The 16,895-nt window shown below is 39.7% G+C and overlaps 1 protein-coding gene across 1 annotated transcript; it reads right to left on the bottom strand.

Annotated features, from left to right (window-relative positions):
- Positions 1-325: 325 nt before the first annotated feature.
- Positions 326-12,442, bottom strand: LOC117862307 (CLIP-associated protein). The gene is made up of 21 exons (XM_034745814.2): positions 11,980-12,442; positions 10,646-10,801; positions 10,490-10,552; positions 9,634-9,702; positions 9,357-9,522; positions 8,661-8,822; positions 7,914-8,011; positions 7,287-7,361; positions 7,139-7,207; positions 6,970-7,055; positions 6,778-6,895; positions 6,554-6,652; positions 5,515-5,872; positions 3,652-5,369; positions 3,434-3,532; positions 2,684-2,788; positions 2,526-2,600; positions 2,386-2,454; positions 2,216-2,284; positions 1,673-1,774; positions 326-833 (listed from the first exon to the last, which is right to left on the bottom strand). The coding sequence occupies exons 1-21, from the start codon at positions 12,313-12,315 to the stop codon at positions 675-677; spliced, it is 4,251 nt and encodes a 1,416-aa protein (XP_034601705.1). The 5' UTR covers positions 12,316-12,442; the 3' UTR covers positions 326-674.
- Positions 12,443-16,895: the final 4,453 nt, after the last annotated feature.

The following is a 16,895-nucleotide window of genomic DNA, read 5'->3' on the forward strand; positions in this document are numbered from 1 at the left end:
CACAAACAAAGATAGAAAGGTAGGAAAAAACACGACTCAAAAGAGTCATGCCGCTCTCGACATCCACCACGCATGGTTCAACAAAACACAGAAGGCACACAGGCAGCGGCAAGAAAAGAAAAACAAAATAAACGACCTGGCCGGTGGCATTTCAACGACCAAAAAGTGTCGGTGGAGGATTAACCATCAATTACGTATCCTACTGGCAATCATTGCACGTTGCGGTAGAGCTTACAAATAAACCATAAAGCACTTCCATTTAATTTATAACAAATCTAGTAATAACCAGCATCAAATATGGAAGCAAAACGATAGGATTGGACCATTTGTGTAGAATAGGACTGAACCAACGATTATATGCAGAGTAGAACTGCTAAGCATTCACAACAATTGTGTTTATCAGCATCCGATCTGTACACCAACCCCTACAGGAAAGTGAGGGGAAACAAGCTCCATGAAGCTACACCTTTTTTTTGTTCTTTGTACAATGCGGATGGTGCATGGTGACACAAAACACAATCCCGCCATATACAGGGGCCACCATATCACAATTCACACAAGAAAGGCCAGAAGCTAAATACATGAAGGCATCTCATCTGCTCTATGTACAGATGAATGAGACCCAAAACCCAGCTAACACAAAGCAAATATTCATATGGTACACAGAACATGACTCATTGGGTAGCAGCCACTGGTGCACCAGACCTTGCCTGTGATATCCGATTTGCATAGATTGTTACTAGGCGCAGCTGCGTGCTGCTAAGGCCCTCCAGGTATGGTACAAATTCTTTTCCAAGGATGATGTACATATCCACTAAACAGAATACAACAGCCTAGAGTAAAGTGCAAATGGTATCAGATATAGACCACCAGAAATACACAATGAAATCATAAAAGTAGAATATGGCCTACAATCCTACATAACCAAGATAACAGCAGCAGCCACCAAGTGCAGATTAAATGTGAGCTAATAATGACCAAATATGAACAGGATGATCTATTAGAAATTCAGAATACACAGCACACTGAAGCTTATGTGAACAAGAACACTTCAGTGGCAATTCTGCTCATCTGTTATAGTATCATACTCATTCCCGTTCTCTATTCAAGCCAGCAGATATCACTGTTGGCACATGAATTTCTGTAGAGATATAGAATGGGGAAAACACCACACACCCTGTCTGTGTGTGCGGGCGCGCGTGCCGGGGGTGGGGGTTTGATGCCGCCAGGCAGGAAATAAATTAGAGAGGTGGGAGGTGCCCCAAGAGTGAATCCCCTCCTCATGACCCCTTGGGCCCTTTATATAGAGGATGAAAGCCTGGCATTTAGCCCCCAAGCTCCCAGTGGATACAATATCTACATCTAGGCTCTTAGACCTCTACATGGGCCGCCCTTTTGCTCATGGGCTGGGCCATTTCCCCAACAATATAGCCACTATGGCTTGGTACACAAGTAATAGAATCAAGTATACAAGGCAAGTATGCTCTACATATCTAATAATTTCAGGTCTTAATGCTGTAACAAAGCTTAGCACCATTATCTCTCTTTGTTTCAGTACATGAAAAACCCTAGTTCCTATTTCTGTTTTTTTTCATAATCTTAAAATATTCCCTGACTGAAGAACTAGCATGTCCCTCTAAGAAAAGCATATGTCAAAAGAATGAGTAAGCACCTTGCGAACATCTGGACTCTGATTACTGAAAGCATCAAACACTGCAGGTAAAAATGAAGGCAGTTGAGTAACCAATTCGTCATGTGAGAGCCGCCCAACAAGCTGCAAGATTACCAGACAAATACAACAGTAAACTGTCATTGTGCAGAACATACTCTGTAGCGAACCTGAATGAGTGACTCTACAAGTAGTACACAATCAAAGTTCACGAGTTTAAATAATCTGTTGCTACATTCCCTTGCATTTGCAATGCTATGCAGGACAATAATTCAGGTTAACTGTTAATATAGTGCCAAAATGCCTCGCAACAGAATACAACACCCAACAACAGTGGTCAAACAAGATTCAGGACTTCGGAAAGAGACAAGTTAAATGTATTAAATGTGGAATGCTAGTAATCAATAATAGGCACCTAATACCACGCAAAAATGCAAATTAAGTGAAAATTGATTATTTTTGTTATCTGACCGCTTGCAAAATATTACCATGACATATGAAGTTTAAATTTTTGCCATTCATAATTACAGTGCGAAATTTAGATACCTTTGTCAAACAATTGATACACATGACAAGTGTCTTTTCATCATCACTAGCCAGCAAAGGCACAATAATCTGCACGCAAGCAAAGAAAATTCAGGAAAATGTAAGTTGCTGGTTGCAACAGGTAGTGATTTAGGAAGATATTTTTTAATTAATAAGTGCTCTGGACATACAGCAAGGCATCTAAAAGGGTCATATTTTGCCAAGACTACATATAAGCATTGATGTGCTTCATTTGAAACCTGTATCAGCATTAAGAATATATTAGCACATAAAGAAAAGGAGAGAACTTCTCATGTGAAAGGAAATATACCTTCGCAACATCATCTTTGGTGACGTGCAGGAGCTTTTCAAGAACAATCTCAATGGATTGTTCCATAGAATCTTTCTGAGAAAAATTAAGAAGACATTACTAATAAATTGTTGCCAATTAGATTATTTAGTTACATGTATGACTAGTGAGCAGAAAACCTGATTGTGGAGCATCTCAGCAACTAACAACAGAGAAATCTCCCTCACAGAGGAATCAGCATCATCCAACACTTCAAGGACAGTTGTTAAAATCTGGTTGAAATACTATGGTAACACAGAAAAGTTGATATTAGAACATGAATTTTCACAAACTGAACAGTACTATATTTGATGGCAAGAGTGTGTTGTAAAGTAATGTTTGGGAAACACTCAACAATCAAAGGAAATCAAATGTTCCTTTTTCCTCTTTTGGTGAAACAGTGAATCACAATCGTTTAAAGAAACCATATCAATTTGTACTTAAAAAACAACAGGATGACTTATACTAGAAAGTAGGTATGTTTAAATAATGATGAAACAGCCCGTATGATGTAAGAAATAACAAGTCACCAATTTGGTTCATATGTTAAACAGAGAAGTGAAAAGAAATGCAACTCAACAAGACAAAAGAAATACGACGCAACTTGTGTGTAACACGTGTCTGCTGTTTTTCCCTTGATCCACCCTCAAGAGACTCTCTTAAGGAATTTTTCCTTTATCCTCTTACTATCCATAAAAGGAATATAGCACCAGATGCAAAAAGGTATACTGAATAAAGTTTAGCATATAATACAAGTGTTTTAAGCCCAATTGCCAAGAGGAAGTTTCACAAAAAAAAACAGACATCACAGATGAATGGAAGCAATAATAACACCGAAGCTGTTCTTCCAAAGAAAACAAAATGGGAGTTGAAAGGGTATGGCGGCAAACCTTTTTCCATATAAAGTTATCTTTATTGGTGGAAGCTCTAACCAACTGTCGTAACGCCTCCTGCCTGTCTAGGCATGAAACTTCACCACCATTGCCAATCTAAGGAAAGTAGGAAAAAATATATAATAGTTATGCACTGAGCAGAAAAAAAAACACACACACTGCAATGCTTGCAGAGTCAACAAAGAAAAATAAAAAAGGGCATGATGCAGAAGTACCCGATGAAGAAGATGTGGTACGCTGGGGCCGTTACTGGTGTGTGGGATAATATTTACAGAACTACGATCAACAAATGGATCTCCCTCTTGAGTGTGCTCCCCAGAAATTGCTAGAGCAGAACTATGTCCATCAGATGGAAGATGGCCCAAATCCAAGCGAGTAGTACCCGTAGAATTTTCATCATCCATGGTTGCATCTGATTTCTCAGGATAATCTGCCCATGAATGCACAGCTTCTACAACTGTGCAGGTATTGTTCTTTAGTTCCCTACTTTGCATGAGAACATCAGCTTCAGAGGCACGTCCAAAACATTGCTTAGCATGATCAGTGCAGACATCAGAGGTAGTTCGACTGATGGGAACGTTAAGTAATGCTGATTCCTGCACAGTATTCATCTTTTTTCTTGATTCAGTGTCAACTAAACTATCAGAAAAGCGTCCAAATGGGAAGCTTTTCTTAAATGTCAGAGCATAACCATCTTCAGAAGAAGCGCTAGAATCAACTTGATCGTAAGATTTGGGATGTGGACGTTCTTTCTTGTTCTGAAGGTAGTTGACCAAATCGACCTCAATACGAGGAGTATATTGCTTCAAAGCTCTCCTCACAATATTCTGTTCATCAATCGACAAACTAAGGATGAAATTTATGACTACGGCTGAATCAAAATGAGAATAAACTGATATCATTCCAGAAATAGATGCTTCCTTCAACTTAGCATTCTTTTCATGTATTAAAGGTGCTAGTTTTGTAAGCCAGAGCTTAAGAAAACCACTGTTACTGTAACCTTCAGAATCTACTGTGTAATTGTCGAATGATTTGTTTGCAAACTCAAGAACAGCCAATTTTGCCCTTGGGGACCTTTGTTCATCCAGTGAACGTACAAGTGCAGGTAATAATGTGTCAATAGAATATGTTTGGCCAACAATTTCCAAGGTTGAGGAACATGGATGTCGAACCAATTCCTTTGGATCGATAAGCCTTGAAAAGATGTGTGGTAAAATTCTTTCAACATAGCTCTCAAAATGTTTTTTGAATGCTGGAATAATATCTGCAAGTGTGGAGAAAGCTGCATGTGCAACTTTGTGATGAGAATCGTCCATGTAACAGAAAAACAGCTTCATAACCTTTTCAAAGTGCTGAGTAATATCTTGAATGCCTTTCTGTCCTTGTTGCAGCAGTATCTGAATGAAGTTGAATGCTGCAACTCTAGCTTCCCAGTCTGAACTTGGACTAAGGCCCTCAGAGAGTGCATCATTTAGAGATGCCAGACCATTAGTATAGCCACGCATGTCATTAGATGGGACATGATCATCATCAAATCTGTGCCTTCCACTTGCAGAAGCTCTTGATGCTACTTGCTTCCTAAGAGGCCCCTGGAAGTGTGGAACATGACTATTGAGTGAATTTCTGTAACGGACATCCCTATTGGGCATATCCACATAGTGTTTGTGCATCTGCACTTTTGGTGATCGCCTGGTTGGCCATGTATCATGATTCTCCTCCATAGTGCTGCCATCTTGAGACCTCCCTGAAGATCTTAAAGATGGCAGTGACAAGCCTGATATCAGTTCAGATGATAGATTACGCAAATAAGGTGAGCTTGATCGTTCTTTGGATGAACCATCATTTCTTGAGCTAGTTATTCCATTAAGGGATGAATATGAAGCACGTGTAGCAGATAGGGTAGGAGGATCATGAGAGGATGTATGGTCAACTCCTGCACTAGGAAATGAAAAGGAAATTAAGCATTTTTTAGTACTTGATAAATAAGTTACAAAAGTCTTGCTGAAGATGGCACAGCACAACAAAAGAGATTCATTTTATAGGATATAGGATATTTTCAAATTTAGCTTAGAGGATACCATGGTCCAAGCTTGTTGAGCGAATAGCAGAGAAATTGTGCCTATCTGACATGCTTACACCTTTCACTAAGCTTTCAATGGCTGAAACCTTTTCTTTGCTTGAACTCAGCACACTCTCTATACTTCTTTCAGCACTTCTACCAATTGTCTTTGACTGTGACAATAAAAGACTGCTAGACGAGAGAGACGATTCAGAAGAAATAGCTGCACCCTTGTCCATTGCCACAATAGCTGAAGTACCATATCCAAAATGGTTACCACCTGCATGTGATGAAGCACGAGAAAGTTGGACTCCTCTCTCATGCAATGATGGAGAAGGATGCCGCTTGTGCTTGCCACCATCTTCATCATTTATTATCTGCAGACAAGTCGATCTTTAGATCAAACTAACAGAAATTCTGCAGATAAAACTGTCAAACATCAACGCGGTAACAGAATTGCTTTACAGGTATTAAAAAAAACTGCTTTTCCAGGAATACTTGTGTTGTATGGTTTGGGGTTAGGCACTAACAACTACGCAATGCTCATAAACCAACTAACTAGCAGTGTCCACCAAACCTTGAACTAATCTGGGTAAAACATAAAAATTACTCATACAGATCTAGAAATGATTTACAAAAATGTTAATTTACAGAATACAGACAATTCTGAGCCATGATAACCAAATATAGAAGTACATATTCAAATGAAACACAAGATTGGAGTTGTGAGAAAATACTTGAAATGCTTCTTCACTTTACAGTAACCAAGATAACCAGATAGAATTATGTTTCCATGGGATCAAGTGGTCCACAAAAAAGTTGGGTGCGATGTTCTTAGGTGGAAGATAAGCACATAGCTCTTTTTTTTTTGGAAAACTAAGCACATGGCTCTTTCAGTAAAAGAGCTATTGCTCATATTTGTTTGAACCACCAACACAATGTAAAGACTTTCTAAAAAGAAATAAATATAAATTCAGGTTCTAGAGCACTTTGATCCTTCAACCTCACCTTTATGTGTTCAAATTTTACACAATGTAAATGGAAGTAAAATGATATACCCTCTGTATGGCAGGATCAAATGACATAAACAGTCGGCGTGAACGCTCGGGCCATGTCTTAGTGAACATCCTATAGCAAGTCCTTGCCATTGCACGGACCTGTATTTGCAAATACGACATCAAATATAGCACATATAGGGGAAAAAAACATTCGGGCTTTCAGCAGTGAGCACTGATATGAACTAAGTCAGGAAATTTGGATGGTGTTATTCCAACCTCAGTACCTCACTCATTGCATCTGCAACACATGACTTTATTAGGTCTTCATATAAATCAGCTGAGCGGCGTATTTCTGGAGTGTCCGCCCAATACTCCAATATTAAGAGTGCATATTCACAGCACCTGCCATAGTAGCAAAGAGGCATGAATAGCTTGCAAAACAATGCTCAGATAAATATAAGGCAAGTACCTACTACCTAGCACGGAGGATTGCACTGTGGTCATTCTTTGCCGTATCAGCTATAAGTGGAAGAACACGTGAAACCTTGCAGTTACGCAGGATCTGCAAGATAATACATGTCAGAAAAGGGGAATGCGCAGTGTAAGAAACTAACAAAGTTCAATGGAAGAATGTAGATGTATTACAGATTTTATGCAGTTGTCTGCGGATTCGGCAATCACAAGCACAGTTATGACAACAAGCTTAAAAAGTACCTGGAAATTTCATTTTATGTTAGCCTTAATGAAGTTTGAGGCCACAGTTGTGGAGTACTGAAATAGTTTCTAGGATTACCGGAATAAATATTTCAGCACTTGGCTCAAAATCACCAAGAAGTTCCTTTGATAGTACATTAAGTAGATGGCATGCCTGGAGAAAAGATCAAGTCAGCAAGGTCATCCCCAAGGAATTTGTCTTGTCACTGCATTATTTATCAGAAAATATGTTTCAACAGAATTTCTATGATTCCTACATTGCCATAAACAAAACAACCTAATATAGTGCAGTTACTGTACCGCAGACAATATATGATGCTAAAACTCTTTGAACACATGTTAGAATCCTGGAGCAAACTGGTTACCTTAGCGAGTTTGACTCATGGTCAATGGAACGATTACTCCTGCTTACATTTTGTCGGGCATGCTTCTTGATTAATATTACCTATCATTACCTGCTATCTATTCATAAATGCATCCCGGTGATGCAGTGATATTGTAATTAAATACCTGTTTATGTTGCAATTGTTGTGTTATTATGCATCATAAAATTCACTAGAGCGTGCTGAGGAATGGTGGACAATTTACTCAAACATTGCATTCTAGGCTCCGTTAGGATCATATTGTGGAGCTTCCATGGTTGCAGTAGTTACTTCTTTCCTTACATCTACCATACTATAATAGCAAACAGGCAAGAAAGGAATACCTGTTTAACTATGCTGGATCGTCGGTCGGATAGCTGAGAAGACAATGGAGGAACCAGCTGCTTTAAGAGCATAAGAAATGATGGATAATCCATAGCACCTGATAAACAGAAGTGTTTCAAAGAGAGCACGCAAAATCGTGTTAACAAGAAAGGGTTTAGTAACAGTTCATATGTAATGTTGCATTCTAACAGTCATTAGAAATTCTATCTTCTAAAATTATGTTAATAAATGTGAAACATTTCCACTTTACTTTCCAATTCAGTTCCATGGTGTTAGCTTGTCTGGCTCACATGAATCTCTCTTTTTGCATAACTGCAACTATAAACTGCTGATATGGCATTCATACATATGATAATGTGAGTCAATCTCCCAATATCTTTTAAAAAAGAACTATCCGAATAAGGTTTCATGCATCATGCCTACCACAGTGCGTAGAAGAGGACCATGTCTAATTTCAAAAATTATAGCATGTGTCATATTGTCTCATTTCAAATGTAAACCTTGTATTTTTACATTATGCAAATAAAATATAAAATTTTGAATCCCGCTCAGCCTTGTTTACTCAGGAAATTTGAAATACTACTGAACCTAGGTGATAACAACTTGTAAGTTTATGCCTTGGTTCAGTTAACAAGATCCTCAAGTCCGCTATGGCATGTATATGTTCTAACAAGTAACGAAAGCTACTCATTGACAACACCCAATGTAGATGGTACTCATATAGGACACAGGTGCCAAATACTAACCTCCATATACCAAGGCTTCAATCCTTTGCATAGCAGCAATACGTATAGACCAGTCCTTCTCTGGATTAAGGGCAGATGCAACCTTCTCAAAATCTCTAACTAATTCTTTCTCTGAGTGAACTCTTATGGGTTCCACTGGCTTCTCATTGATATCCATGCCACCTATAAATGGCACAAAATCAAGTGATATATGACAAAACAGGGAGTGTGTTTCTATTGACAGAAAAATGAAACATCTGAGATTGGCAATATTGCTAAAATCCAAATGAACATCACTATATTCTGACTATAAACACATTGATTTCTAAAGTGTTTAGATAACAAAAGACCTCAGCAAAATAATGCAACTGGAAGTCTCTAGCTTATATATCCAAAGAGAAAATGCTGTTGTTCACTTGCTCCCAATAGACACTAAATATGCCAGTGCATGTCCATGATAATGATGCTGTTTATATTTATTTAACACATTAAAGATAAATGGAAAGCTAATGATGCAACACCCACCATAAATTCGTCAATCGTTAATGTGCAAAATACTTAAGACTCTTTTAAGGATTAATGTGTGGAATAAAACATGTGATTTTAGAGTTACACTGAATCAACAGTCGGCACCTGCAACTATCTTCACTTTGTGTAATATTTGTAATACTAAACAAATAGAATGAAATTATCCAGCAGGCTAAAAGTAAAACTTGCCTCCAAATAATGTGCTTTCCCTTGGCGCGCTTTTTTTCCTTGGACTGCCTCTTTTTGGATTAGCACTAATAGATCTAGATTCATTGGCCCTACACTGCATTCTAGCTCCATTGGATGAGGGAGCATTTGGTTCTATTTTATCCAACCTTGAATTTATTTCCTTTAGCTGCAAACATCAAACAAGGCAAATAAAGGATAGTCACAATCTGCTAGCATGATGACCTTTATATGTGAGAACATGACAACATCACATGATAAAGGAGTCCACATGGATTACCATGTAAGCAGGTAGATTATGGCGCTGCAACTCTTCGTGGAACTGAGATCCCATGTTTTTGTACATCTCCTATGGCAAACATGATAATGCAAGCAGTCAAGTTACATACGATGTACTTTAACCAAAGAAATACTAAATGCAGGTCTTTAGGGGGAATCGAATGCCAGGGGTGTTAGAGATGCATAGCCGCCCACAAATGACTCCAGGATAATAATATCCATCCTCCCTTCCATACACTAACCCTATCAACATTATCATTTATATGTTACGTATAAGCCACATGAGGGCTTGTCTATGGGAAGGTTGATTAGATGGCCGGGCTCAATCCCAGGTAGCCACTATTTGTCTTCAACAAAGCACAAGAGCCTTTTTTCAATTCTAAGGCCTTGAGAAAAGGCAAATAGAACACATATTTGGGCGTGAGTTAAATGCATAACATCAAAAGTTGCTTTTGATACATTTTTCAAAATAATAGTAACAACAAATTCAACACCAAACTGAAGTAAATGTTGGTACAAAACAAGCAACACACAGCAAGGGACTAATATTAAATTATTAAATAATGTGGTTATCAAAAATTGGAGACTAATAAGTATGACTGCCTGAGGAATAGAAAGAAATCAGAAGAGAAGGGTGCAAGCTACTAACTTTACCCTTGGTGTGTTAGGCTTGTGTAAGATGAGTCACCTAGTATACAATATACTTGGCGCATGAACAATCGAACTATAGTGAGAATTGAGACAAGTGGAAAAAGTCACATGAAATGGTTTAATAAACAGCAAAAGAAGTGTGATTTGCACGATATTTTTCTTATGAAATTTAAAAGGAACTATTTGGCATATTTGTAGTGGCCCACCTCAATACATGAGATCGCAGCGTCTCTAACACTTCGGTTCAAATCATTCATCAATTGCAGAACCTGTGAACCAAAAGAAGCTTACCTTTAACAACTATGCAACAAACTAAAGGGGAACATTCGATTAGTGAAAAAAATGAAATCATCCTAGCATACAGGTGAAAGTAACACTCGCTGAAGCGGGAGCTCTGTAGAAGCAAAAAGCCCAACTGCAGCTGCAACTGTGCGTACAAACTCTTCCCGCACTCTCCAGCTCTTGTGAGTCCATGCATAATTTCCAGCTCTTTCAACAATGATTGTCGGTGAAGAAACCTGAGATATAGATAAGGTTGGAATATCATCCTCTGATTGCAAAGAAGAAAAGTGAAAACTGTTTATTTTCTCAAGTGGAATATGGTACAAAGGAAAAACAGGTGCTGTGTTCTGACAAATGATTATTAACATGGTAAACAGCAAATCAATAGCGCAACTCAAAAGGAGAAAATCCATGCATACCAGGGATATGCACCATAGAGGAAATAAATAAAAAACATAACACCGAGGAGCTTTGTTTATTATAAGAGTTCAAATTAATTATGTAATTATGCGAAATGTCTTGTTACATTAGTATGAGATACTATATTTTGGCTTCATTAATAAAATAGTATCAGGGGACCAGGGGGTTTGCCCTCTGTTCCTCAAAAATAAAGAATGCTAAAATTTGGGTGTGAAAACTTAAATGTTCATTTATAAAGTACCAGTATCCACCCAACACTACAAGAGGAAAAAACACGTCTCCGGAACTTGTGCACAGCTACAACAAAACGGAAAAGATGCTCACAAAAAGGGAAATACTTGTTGGGTTCACAAACTCAGCATGGCAAAAATTTCTATGATTGCTCCTAAAATATATTTCATGAATAAGATTGATCTAAAGGGCAACATGGAGATGGAGAGCAAACCACTGAAATGCAATATGGACTAACCATTCAGGTAGATGTATTTTACAAATATCCACCATAAATGTCAATCCACTCAATTAAGAAAAATTGACTAAAGAGCAGAATAGAGGATATCAAACTCCAAATTGGCATACTACCATCCCCGTAAGGTCAATTTGGTAGTGGAGTACTGCATTCAAGTATAAAGTAGAAACTGACCATATTTGGAGCCACGGAAAGGCTCCAATTCTCCCCCGGAACTCAAACTCATAATCAAATTCAAGCCCAGAATGAAGGCCGCAGCAAAAATAAGACCACATTCCATAATAGACCAGAACGCTACCAATACAAGTGAACAACTTCTGTTCTAGCTCGAAATGCATACAGCAACACCCCAAGGAAATGCCGTATCCCCCTTCAATTCCAAGTATACAGGACTACAATTCGCAATATCAGAGCACGCAAAATTGCAAGCCAGCATATTTTTTTAATGTTTTCCACCAAAATGCCAACCTGGAGGCTGGAGCGAGCAAAGCAAACAACCACTCGCGCGAAAAGGCAGAAACCGACCTCCATGAGGGTGACGAGCAGCTGCCGGGCGGCTTCGCGGACGGGCTGCTTACCGTCGCCTAGCCGCTCGACGGCGGCGGGCACGAGCGCGTTGAGGTGGATCTTAAAGTGGTCGCCGGCGAGCACCGCGGCGGCGGAGACGGCCTGCAGCCCGCCCTGGGCGATGCGGAAGTTGCCATCGCGGGCGAGATCCATGCAGGTGTCCACCAGCGACGTCACCTCCGCGGCACTCAGCCCGCGCCGCGCCGCGGCCTCCAGCGCCTCGTGCAGACGCTCCACGCCCGCCAGCCGCTCCTTCGTGTCCTTGGCGCGCGCCGCCTCCAGCGCGGCCTCCATCTCCAGTGCCGGTGGTTGGGTTTAGGGCTGCTTCGGCGAATTCGGGAGGGATTGGAGGGAAGGCGAAGGAGTGAGCGGTCGGATCAGAATTCAGAAAGTTCAGAGAGAATGGAAGGGGACTGTGCGAGGATATCGAGACAGAGTTCAGAGAGTTTGTTTGTAGTTGTTATGCGCTTAGGTCCCTGCCATTTTGTAATGTTTCACGTAGATCCTTAAAAGTGATATTGATACAACGTATAGTGCCATTTTTAGAAAAGAAATAAAATAAAAATATCAGGATTAGGAGTAGCAGAAAGATAAAAGAGTTTCCGTTTGGACTTCCACAAAAATGATGGTGAGCATCGCATTATAATTTTGTTAATATTTCACCATCTTTCCCTTGTGCTGGCTCGATATTAATCGTAACGTTCTCTCCGATAAAACTTGTTAGTACTGATATAAAAGAGAAAATTGTATGTACTTAAGTATGGTCTCTTTGGAGTTTTGGTCATTCGTATTTTTATGCTTGTTCTTTTTAGTTGATCCAACAAAAATCAACTAATCAAAGCAAATCCAAGGACATTGAAAAAGATAAGTAAAGAAAAAAAGTTTTACCTGAAAGAGAGAAATGGCTAAACCTACATTTTTTTAATGATTGCCTCCCATATTTGGGGAAATATGCACCAATTTCATCATAAATAAGAAACTTCTCAAAGTCTGTACAAACTCATCAACAAAGCTGCTCTTGGACCTTTACATTCCTTGGCCAGAGAACCTGAACCAAGTTTCAACCTTACCTAGCAATGGTATGGTCATTGATCAAACCTAGCTACCTACTACATCCTTTTAAAAACAAAAACAAAAAAAGCTACCTACTCCAATGTGTAGGTTTCAGTGTAATTTAATCAGCTTAGCTCCATAACAAAATCAATTACCTGATCACAAAAGCTTATCATTTGCGTGAGCCCGACAGATGCGTGACTTCCACCCTTCATTTCTTTCCACGCTGTTCTTCCCTGGCTGCTTATTAGCTGCAACTGAATCAGCGCAAATTACATCCTGCACCCCGAAATCCCCAAAAATTACAGATCACAGGAGACGGAATCTGAAACATGGAGCAAACAGCGGGGCGTCCTCAGGAATCCACGGCGGGTAGGGGATTATTAATTAGTTGAGTTGTAGCGTCGGCATAGTTGGTGCAAGTGCACAGCCATATGATTGACTTGACGTGATGATAGGAGAGGTCCCAACTTTTTTATTTTTTTTGAGGGGGAGGAGAGGTCCCAACTGGAAATTACACGCAGAAACAAAAGCAATCAGTCCGGGAGCAGGCAAGGCCACGAGAACGATACGCGAGCTAGCGTACGTGCCCAGCTGATGACATGGATTGGACTCTGGTCTGTGGAGTGTAGAGTAATCGTACTTCTCAACAACAGAAAGCTCTGTCCTCGATCGCTTTACATGGAGGTGTCGCCATCTGGGAATGGAGGATGTCGGTGACAGCGACCGTCTAACGGTTCGGGCAGCTCCAGGTTCAGATAGGGCTCTCAAGTCTCAACAAAGCATCTCCTTCGATCGTGTTGTGTATATATGATATATGGTATAGGAGTGCTTGTAACAATCTTTTACGATCTTTGGTTGATTTCGACTAGACGAGGAGGAAGAGAATCGAGAGATTGACAAGAAGCGATGGCAGAACAAGATCGAAAAGGGAAGCTAGTGGCAGACTATGGCCCCTTTAGTAGGACTTAGTCGGTTTCGGATTTAGCTTCGTGCTACATTAGTCGTACACTATGCTGTACTGTTTGCTCTTGTAGTGTGGAGTCGGAACTCAAAAAATGAACCGGGAAGAGGAGAAGGGAAGAGGAGAAGTCGGTGGCACGGTGCTGAAGCCGAACCCCCGTGAGCCTCTGTACTCCGGCGTGAGCAATCGCCGAATGGCATGAGCATATGCATGTTGACAGAGTCAGTCCAACGACCATGATGTAGTAGCTAGGTTAATGCAAGTTCAGAGATCAGCATCAGAGAGGGGGAAACGGTTCATCGTGTTGGCACTGAGTTATCCTCCACCTTATCGACGGACAAGCTATAACCGCTTTACAGCTATCGATTAGAAATGAAAGTTTTTTTTTTGGCCAAGAGGTAGAAACAGTAAATGGTGATAATGCCCAGAATGGGAAAGCGACACTGTACCGTTTGAAGTTACCTCGCCGTGCAAGTCAATTACTAGCTTCAGACTGCCGTTAGCACAAGTGCATGCGCGTAGCCCTTGAGGTACGGCGAGCTGCACAATCTCAGGGTGTTTGGATACTATGTGCTAAATTTTAGCAGTATTATATCGGATGTTCGGATGCTAATTAGGAGAACTAAACATGAGCTAATTATAAAACTAATTGCAGAACCCTATGCTAATTCGCAAGACGAATCTATTAAATCTAATTGATCCGTCATTAGCAAATGGTTACTGTAACACCACATTGTCAAATTATGGACTAATTAGGCTTAATAGATTTGTCTCACGAATTAGACTCCATTTGTGCAATAAATTTTATAATTAATCTATATTTAATACTCCTAATTAGTATCAAATATTTAATGTGACAGGTGCTAAACTTTAGTGGGACGTATCAAACACCCCCTCAGTCTGATCCGGTCGCTGCATCGCCGGTACTGGTTTGTTTTCCACCCATGACGACTGTACAATCAGAATCGTTAATCAGATTGTCAGATGGTACGGTAGGCCGTCTACTGTAGCTTACAAGTGGAGCGAGCTGGTACAGGCACGTCGACACAACACCATATGTGTTTCTACGTCGAAGCCTTCAGGTGAAGCCATAAAGGATTCTAGGTGGACACTTTAGAAAAAAAGAGAAATAAAAAAATTCTCACAAAAAAGCAAAACATTTGACCATCAATCGTAAACTCAAATCATCATAATCATTGGACCTATTATATTTTCAAAAAAATTAACCACATATGCTATTATGAAAAAAATTACCCACATATGTCATATGAAAATAGCCTAAAGTAACCCCTAAATCTATGTCTAAATTACCCACCTCTGCCATTATATAAAAACCTAAAGTAACTCCCTAATTTATCAAAATTACCCACTTCTGTCATTATAAAAATAATTTAAAATAACCCTCTAAATTTGCAACTAAACTGCCCACCACTAATACTTAAAAAATAACTTAAAATAACCCCTTAAATTTACATCTATATTATACATATATACTATTATAAAAAAATAACATGAGGTAATCCCAAATTTGAATCCAAATCACCTTAATTAAAAACATACACCAAAATATGATTCTAAATCATCTATTTCTTACACTATTGGTATATGATATAATAATTAAGATATATACGAATGGTATGTATTATCTTTTATAAAGATATTGAGGAAGTGATGAGAATATAAATTTCTATGTTAAAATTATAGATCAAACTTAGGGTTGTTAAACAAATTCAAGCGCATACTTACGATGCAAAGTAAAAAAGTTAATGATTATAAATTTGGATGGAAAAGTTATAGAGTAATTATTAACTAAAATCTATCACAATCGGATGAAAATATATCTATATAAGTATTGTGTTCGAATATTTAACAAGTGAGAGATATCTTAAGGTAATAGTTTTGTTATAGTGTGGCCTCATTTTTTTCTCTTGGAAGCTCCGCATTAGGTCTCATAAAACATGCTAGAAAAAACAGATAAATTCTATAAATTCTCATAAAACTCAAAACATCAAATATGAATTCCGTAAACTCTAATAATTATAGTCATTGGTCTATTATATTTTCTAAAAATTTACCGCCAACTATCATTATGAAAATATTCTAAAATAAACACTAAACCTATATTTAAATTATCAAGCTCTGCTATTATAAATAATAATCTAAAATAACTCCATAATCTTCATCCAAATTACTCATGCATATCATTGTAAATCATTACTTAGGCCCTGTTTGGCACGGCTCCACTCCTAAACTCCAGCAACTCCATCAAAAAATTCAGCCAAACACCCCAACTCCAAAACTCCATGGAGTTGCCAACTCCATGGAGCTGTAGTGCAAATGGAGGTGGAGTTTTGGAGCACCTCTTTTGCTGCTCCAGAAACCTCTCTTTTGAACCTTCTCGTGGAGTTGGTGGGTAATTACCCACCAATGCCACCGGTTACACGAAAAAACGTTTCATTCTATTCTCCCGAGCCCTACTCGCCGCCAGAGCCCTGCCCGTCGCCCGTCGCCACGCCCGTCGCCCGCCGCCGCCCACTGCCGCCCGTCGCCCGTCGCCGCCCGCCGCCGCCCGTCGCCCGTCGCCGCCCGCCGCCGCCCGTCGCTCGTCGCCGCCTGTCGTCGCCCGTCGCCACCCGCCGCCCCGTCGCTACCCACCCCGCCGCTCGTGGAGGGTCTCCCGTGTGCGGCACAGTGCAGTGGAAAAAGGGGAAGAAGAAGATGGGATAGAGAGGATGACAAGTGGGGCCTTAATTGGGGGGCAACAATGGCAATCCACACTGAAATCGATCTTTTTTGGAGCTGAGAGCACCCATCTAGCCAAACACCTCATTTTTGTTCTGGAGTTTTGGAGCGGAGC

Source organism: Setaria viridis, chromosome 1 (genome assembly GCF_005286985.2).
Source record: "Setaria viridis chromosome 1, Setaria_viridis_v4.0, whole genome shotgun sequence".
Taxonomy (NCBI): Eukaryota; Viridiplantae; Streptophyta; class Magnoliopsida; order Poales; family Poaceae; genus Setaria; species Setaria viridis.

What these genes read in the sequence shown, in the direction of transcription:
- LOC117862307 (XM_034745814.2), bottom strand. Translation starts at nt 12,315, where the DNA reads ATGGAGGCCGCGCTGGAGGCGGCGCGCGCCAAGGACACGAAGGAGCGG. An exon ending in CCAAAGATGATGTTGCGAAG is followed by an intron (nt 2,455 to 2,525) that starts GTATATTTCCTT and finishes ATGCTGATACAG; the next exon opens with GTTTCAAATGAAGCACATCA. An exon ending in GTATCAATTGTTTGACAAAG is followed by an intron (nt 1,775 to 2,215) that starts GTATCTAAATTT and finishes GTAATCTTGCAG; the next exon opens with CTTGTTGGGCGGCTCTCACA.